At 35.1% G+C, this 7,494-nt stretch overlaps 1 protein-coding gene across 1 annotated transcript; it reads right to left on the bottom strand.

Annotated features, from left to right (window-relative positions):
* Positions 1–2,173: 2,173 nt before the first annotated feature.
* LOC129869805 (F-box protein PP2-B13-like) lies at positions 2,174–5,255 on the bottom strand. Its single transcript, XM_055944414.1, has 2 exons — positions 5,170–5,255; positions 2,174–2,462 (listed from the first exon to the last, which is right to left on the bottom strand). The coding sequence occupies exons 1-2, from the start codon at positions 5,253–5,255 to the stop codon at positions 2,174–2,176; spliced, it is 375 nt and encodes a 124-aa protein (XP_055800389.1).
* Positions 5,256–7,494: the final 2,239 nt, after the last annotated feature.

The raw sequence follows: 7,494 nt of genomic DNA, 5'->3' as shown, positions 1-7,494 counted from the left end.
AGCCAGTGACAGTACAACAAACTGACGTTGTTGCCGCATCCGTTCATACTTTTCTAGGGCATAAACGAGTCAACCAATCATGGATCCAATCCAACCAAGTCCTATAATGTCAGGACAAACCTCTCGGGGAAGCATCCGACTTTAACGGTTCAATCCCCCCTACGTTTGGCAACACAGGTATTGGGTTCGAGTATGGACTATACTCTTGCCCAATTCGGTGCTCGATACTCCTCCCAAGACTCAATGCTCATAAAACTCCATCCAATCAACTCAATCAACTCATATTGACAAGTCTCATTACAACCTTGTCAACTCATAAACTCTATCACAATCAAATCTCTTCCAATCGTACTATCCGATCAATCTCAATCATCTCTTCAAAAGAAATTTAAATGCACATTTATAGCAATATATAGATATAATCAATCATTACCTCCATCCATTTGAGAAATCTTTGTGACTCATCACAACTTCAAGACTTTAAATCGACATTTTAAAATCGACAACATTTTTAGGAAAATAACATCCTTTATCACAATCTAAATAATTAAAAGGTCAATAAAATATATTTAACAACTCATCTTTATCAACTCATACTCACATAAAGGCCCATTTTAAGAACTTTTTAGCTCAACAACATCAGCATATATAGAGTCAAATAAATAGGGGACAAAGCTCATACAAACATAACCATACCAAGAAAACTCCATTTTTCATGAAGACTTGAAAAAACCTTATGGTTGGGTCTTCAATGGAGAACTCAAACCTTGAAGCTCTTGGAACTCTTCTTGTTGGAGGAGGATTTGGAGAGGAAGAAGAAGAGAGAGAGAGAGGTTTCTAGGGCTTTAAGAGAGAGATTGGGGGCTGAAGAAATGGTCCAAAAATGTTCAAGGCTTGTGAATATATAATTTGGGACAATTCCCCAATTACCCTTCCTCCAAAATTCTGAAAAATAGGCCAAAATGCCTTTGGCGCGCTAGTGGCATGTCGCGCCCTTACAGCGCCAAGGCCAATTACGCCTAAAAACCTGCACAACTTTTAGTGGCACACCGCGCCAAGGACCAAACTACTGAGGCATATTTCTGGCACGATAGTGGCGCGTTGCGCCCTTATAGCGCCAAGGCCAAAGGTTCTGGGTTCTGGAATTTTGGCTTGAAAAACCCTGCACACCTTGCAGTGGTGTGCCGCGCCAGGGACCAAACTACTGAGGCATGTTCGTAGCGTGATAGTGGCACATCGCGCCACTACGACGCCAAGCCCAGATTTCTAGTAGTTGAACCCGAGGCCTAAAATTCCTGTTGTGCTAGTTCATCTTAGCATCGTCATATCTTTCGACTCCGAACTCCAAAAATTACATTCTTGGCGGCGTTGGAAAGAAGACTCGATGACCTTTAATTTGATAGGTCATGGGCCACCTAAATTGTCGTCTTTCAAAAGATAGGGTCATTAAAAGTCGGTCCCTTTTACGCACTCATCCTAAAGCTTAGCCCTGACGGATCTTTTGGACTTAGCTTGGTCCTAGGGGTCCTTCATGACCCCACATCACCTCTAACGCTGCTCAATTTCTCAAACACTCATCTTACTCATGCAATTGCTTTACAATACTCGAGTTCGACCTTACACATGTACAACAAAGGTCTGAATCTTGGGGAAATATTTTTAGGGGTGTTACAATATCGAGCCAATTTGAATGCACTTTAACTAAAATATCATAACTTCATGGGGCAAAGCCTTAATAGAGTTATGGGATCACCAAAACCCAATAAGTACATATACACTAAGAAAGTTAATATAATGCTAAATTTGGATATAAGAGCAGTATAATCCACTAATAAAGTCTAGAGTATTTTCTGATGACCAGAATGTTTGAGCCAATTTGATCACACAACAAAGCCATAATAGAGTTATGGAGCTTGGCATAACCCAATAAATTTGACTCGAACTCTGTAAATATTTAGTTAATATGCATAAAATGTATAAGGAACTATGTAAGCATAAAGAGTTCTAGTTCAAAGCCCATAAAACTTAAAATCCCATATCCGCCTCTCCCGACTTGTACTCCATTCATTTGGGATGAAACTCAATTCCTTCAACAATAGTCCACCTTTGTAAATATGTTTCATCTCAATCAGTCTTGCTTAACAGGACCATCAGTGCCTTTCTTGCTATTAAACTATCCCAATTCTACTTCCATCCATCTGTCTCCTCTCATTTTTGGGATATCCCCATTTACTTGCGCTCTTGCAAAGTGCACAGTGTTGTACTGATTTTCAGTATCAATTTCACTCTCATAATTAACAAACTTAATACTTGATTTAGCAGATTCAAGTCCATGGGACCATTTTAACAAGTTGAACACCAAATAAGCAGAATATTCTGTCTTTGGTGACAACATTTCTGTTCCAATTCTTCCACGAATATCCAATCGACCTACAGACATAAGATATGCCGCTTCACAAAATCTGCAAAAGCATTGCAAGAAATACATGTAAGGAAAATTTATAAATTTTTTTAATGATATGTAAGGCTTTAGCTCTTTAGTAGGTGTACCAAATGCGAATTTTTTAAAAAGTCATTAAAAGATTGAGGCATACATAGTATTATTTAACTAACTTGTTATAGCAGATTTTAATTTTTACAATCAAAACATTGAAAGGAACCTATGCACCATCTGAGTTTACGTAGCATAAAGACCATTATTGGTGGGAGTAGTTAACACATTCCTGTTAAAGGCGTCTCCTTTCAAGGGGGTGAACAATCTTTTCTAAACTGCAGATGAATTTTTGCCATCTTTGTTGTGTGCTAATTGACCCTCCTTAATCATATCATATATTATTATAATTATTATTATATTATACTATGCTAAAAGTGGGAAGCTCTTAACTTCAAAGTTGGGATTATTAGCCTTTAGTTTAAAATTAATCATTTATCTTTTTTTTTGTAAAATAATGTATATACATTATATCATAAATAATAAGGACAAAATTGAGCATATTCATTTTCTGTACAAATTTTGGACCTTTACTCTAGTTTTTTTATTTTTGGTTTTCCATCTGGAGTTCACTATTCGCATTAGAGCATGACTAATTTGGATTGTAGTCGTGTGGGCCGAATTCAAGAGGTGGGCGGGGGAGGTACAACATTTTTTTACCAAGAATTGTTTCATACCCAAATTTCGAACCCAAGACCTCTAGTTTAGATAGGAGTAACCCCCATCCACCGCTTTGATGTTGACATTTACTCTTAGTTGTTTTATAAATCTAACGTTTCCTATCTCAATTCATTATGCGAGCAAATTTTCCAAGTTGAGCTATTAACAGTTAGGGAGTCATAATTAACAGTCAGTCTCTTCCACTGCCCAACATGAATAAGTATAGAATACACAATGTAATTTATGATATTTTTGTATTCTGACCAAATTGTCTTAAAATATTCAGTGCATATTAAAATAAAGGTAATAATTATTCATAATTGTAGACTACGCATAACTGAAGGTAGCATCATCTCTCACATTCCAATATTTATTTGCTTGTCCATTAAGTTTCTACTATTACAATAACATTTGCGCACAGCTTTTAGTTTGCACTTTATATAAGTAAGACATCAAAGTGTCAAGCCATTTGATTCTTTTCCTTTGTTCCACAACAATCTACTTTTGTTTTACTGTTATATTTTGGTCATCGTCAGCAATAATGTCCAGGTAAATCTTGTTATCAATTAAAAAGGCTTATTTTCTGTCAATTGCTACTATTTAGGTGCTTATACATCTATGGGCCAACTTAGAATATTTTATTGTATGATATCTTTTAAGTTAAACAAGAAGTGCTCGATCTCCAAGTATTGGAGCATCAAGTATCAATGGCAGAATTCATAGAGAGGGAGCTTAGTGTAAAGAGAAGAGGAAGGAAGAAAACTGCTTTGATAAATAAAACCTCTCAAAGAAAAACATATTGATACATGTGTATTTATATCACTAGGACAGTTGTCTGCAGCTGACTTCTAACAAACTAATAACTAAATGAGCTAACAACTACAACTACTAAGATAACACTTAAGCTAATTAACAGCATATAACTAACGTAACTAACTATAAGTATAAATACATTCTTGATACCCCCTCCCCCCACCCAAGTGGGATATGAGGCCTTCATAGCCAACTTGGATATGATGCAAGTTCTTCTATATTAGTGAGAGCTTTGGTGAGTAGGTTAGCTAGTTGGTATGTGGTATAACAACATGATGAACGGAAATAAGGCCATCTTGGAGCTTATCTCGAACAAAATGAGAGTCCACTTCAATATTTTTGATTCTTTCAAACAAAACTAGATTTCTTGCACTGTGTGGGAAAGATTGACTATCACAATGTACCACAATAGGTTTGGAGAAAGGAACATACAATTTTTGAAAACTATTTCTACCAAAAACTCACCAACAACTTTCCATAATGACCTATATTCTGCCTCTGCTAAAAATAAAGATATAGCTCTTGTTTCTTAGATTTTTGACTAGCGGGTCTATTTTCCAAAATTACAAGATAATCACAGAGAGACCTCCTAGTGTCAGGAAAAGTTGCCCAATTTGAATCATAATAAAAATGAACAAAGTAATTTGGTTGTGAGGACATAAAGATGCCTAAGGTTGGATCATTCTTGAGATACTTGAGCAAATGATAAGCAACTTGTAGGTGAAGCTCTCTAGGATCTTGCATGAACTAGCCTAATTGGTGGAAACTATCTGTTATATCTAATCTAGTTTTGACAAAGAAGTTCTACTTACCAGCTGGTTTGCTCAAAGAAAATATACTCTTTGAGCAGATCTCAGATGAAAAATAAAATTGGGACACTATATCACCTCCTTCTCCACACAATACTTCCAAACCTAAAAATAATGTAGCCTACCAAGGTCCTTGATTTTGAAAGTATCATGAAGAAACTTCTTGAGATGATGAATTTCTGATGGATTGGTTCCAATGATGATTACATCATCCACATATACTGATATAAAGATGGAAGATTTGTTCGATTTCTTTAAGAAGAGTGAGTAATCACTCATGGAGTGGTTGTATTCCTTTGAAAATAGAGCTTTTGATAACTTCTCATACCACTAATTGCTAGCCTATTTCAAGCCTAAGGATTTGTTCAATTTATAGACTTGGGTAGAATTAGTTACCTCAAGAGGACATTGTTGACATCCAACTGAAAGGTGTCCCAACCCCTCTTAAGTGCAGTAGCAATCAATGCTTTCACTGTTGTCATCTTAACAACAAGCCATAATGTTTCAATTTAGTCTATACCTGCTTATTGAGTGTACCCTTTCACCATTGATTGAGCCTTAAATCACTTTTCACTGCCATCTGCTTTATGTTTCATTTTATACACCCATCTATAACCACTAGTCTTTTTATCCAGTGGTAATAAAACCAAATCTCAAGTTTCATTGTTCTGAAGGACTTCAAATATTTTGTGTTAGTGCACCTTGCCAAACAAGATAAAGAGTTACTTCTTTAGAAGATGATGGCTCACTATCATGAAAAATATTTTTGATAAGGAATTGACTATTCGGACCAAGGGTCTTAGGCGCAACATGACTATTATTTGGAAGAAAAGGGGTATTAAAGGGTAGAATGGGAGGTTGTACTGTAGGAGTAAAAGTTTATGTTGCATTGGTAGTTTTGAGTGAGGGCAGAGAATAAATCTAGTCATTGAACTACTTTAGCACTTGATGATTTCCATGAGTTCTTCTGACTAAAACCGTTGGTTCTGGTAAAGGAGAAGATGAACGCAATTTCTAAAGGGTAGAAAACTCAGTGATCAAATCACTATCACGTTTTTTCTGATACAGGGTAAGAGTGAACCAAATTGTCATCAGTAATATTACAACCCACAACATCATTCATGTTAATTTTTGTTTCAATTAAAGGAACAAAATGTAAAACAGAAGGAAAAGTGTCTTTGTGTGAAGATAATGCAAAAAGGAAAACATTATCGTGAAAAATAACATCTTTAGAAACGTATCTTTTTGATGGTTAGCCATATTGCCTTGTAACCTTTGTACCAAAGGGGTATCCTACAATGACATGAGTATTAGTTCGTAGTTCAAATTTGCCTCTATGAACTTTTGGGATAGTAAGGTGGCATAAGCAACCAAAACTCTTTAGAGAGAAGTAGTTTGGTTTTGTCTTGTACATGACCTCAAAAGGACATTTATTATTTAGATAAGAAGTAAGAAGTCTATTTATAAGGTTTTTGGTTGTCAATACACATTCCCCTGATATTTTAAAGGTTGTTTTGATTGAAAGAAAGAGGCTATGACTGTTTCAAGGAAATACTTGTGTTTTCTTTTTACCATACTATTTTGTTGTGGTGTGTATGGATAATTTTTCTGATGGACTATACCCTTCAATTGAAAGAAACAGAAAGCATCATTGCTAGTAAATTCTAGATAATTGTCTGATTTAATGATTTCGATAGAGGTAAAAATTTGATTTTCAATCGTAATAATAAAGCCTTGAATCTTTGTAAGGCATTACTTTTACAACTTAAGAGATGGGTCCAGGTGGATCTACTATGACCATCCACCATAGTTAGGTAATATTTTTAATTGTCATGAGTGACTACATGGTAGGGAACCTACGTATCTACATGAAGGAGTTTTAAAATCTTGCTTGAGGTTTTGGTGCTTTGGTTGAAGGGGGTCTTGTATGTTTGTCCATACGATATATAGTATAGAGAAAAGGTTGTTTATGGGAATTTTTTTTTGGTATTGATGGTGTTCCCCTCATTTTGACAAAAGGTACATGGCCTAATATAGTATACCAGAGAAATCTACATTGTTCCTATGAGACAATTAACAATTCGCATAATGCAATAGACCTTTACTACATGGGACATAATGTTATATCGGAAAAAGACAGTTTTAAAATTAATTTCAACTTTATAGAGAAAAAATCAATTTTAGAAAAGAGGAATCGCCACTTAATTTTTTAAAGAAATTAAAAAAAACTCAATTTAAAAGATCCTAATAGATTTAAGTCTTAAAAATTCAAAAAAAAATGTACGAGGTTCTTATTTCCACTTTGAGAAGGTGTTAAGCATTCAAAGTGCCACTAACGCGCGGTTATCCGATTATTTAAAAATTATTTGACTAACTTTTAAAAATATTAATTTAAAAGGAAACGAAGATTTTAAAATTATTTTTTGGAAAAAATGATCAAATTTAAACATTGAAAATAATATACATGTATAAAAAAAAGTAAAGTTTACCAAAAGCCTAAGTAAAGGTAGAAAATCATCTAAAGAGTAAATTAACATGAATTGGTTTATCTTTAGGGGAATCTAATTAAGTTAAAATAAATTAAAATTACTAGTAAAGTTGCTACCATGTGACTAGGAAGTCACGGGTTCAAGCCTTGGAAACAGCCTCTGGCACAAATGCAAGGTAAGGTTGCGTACAATAGACCCTTGTGGTCAGGGGCCTTCCCCGAACTCCACACAT

The sequence above is a fragment of the Solanum dulcamara genome, chromosome 10 (genome assembly GCF_947179165.1).
Source record: "Solanum dulcamara chromosome 10, daSolDulc1.2, whole genome shotgun sequence".
NCBI lineage: Eukaryota > Viridiplantae > Streptophyta > Magnoliopsida > Solanales > Solanaceae > Solanum > Solanum dulcamara.
The sequence above is the reverse complement of the archived record's forward strand: the minus strand, read 5'-3'. Positions and strand labels throughout refer to the sequence as shown.

Coding starts and splice junctions, on each gene's coding strand:
- LOC129869805 (XM_055944414.1), bottom strand. CDS start 5,255: ATGACAACAGTGAAAGCATTGATTGCTACTGCACTTAAGAGGGGTTGG. Junction 2,463..5,169: donor GTCAACAATGTCCTCTTGAG/GTAACTAATTCT, acceptor ATGCTTTTGCAG/ATTTTGTGAAGCGGCATATC.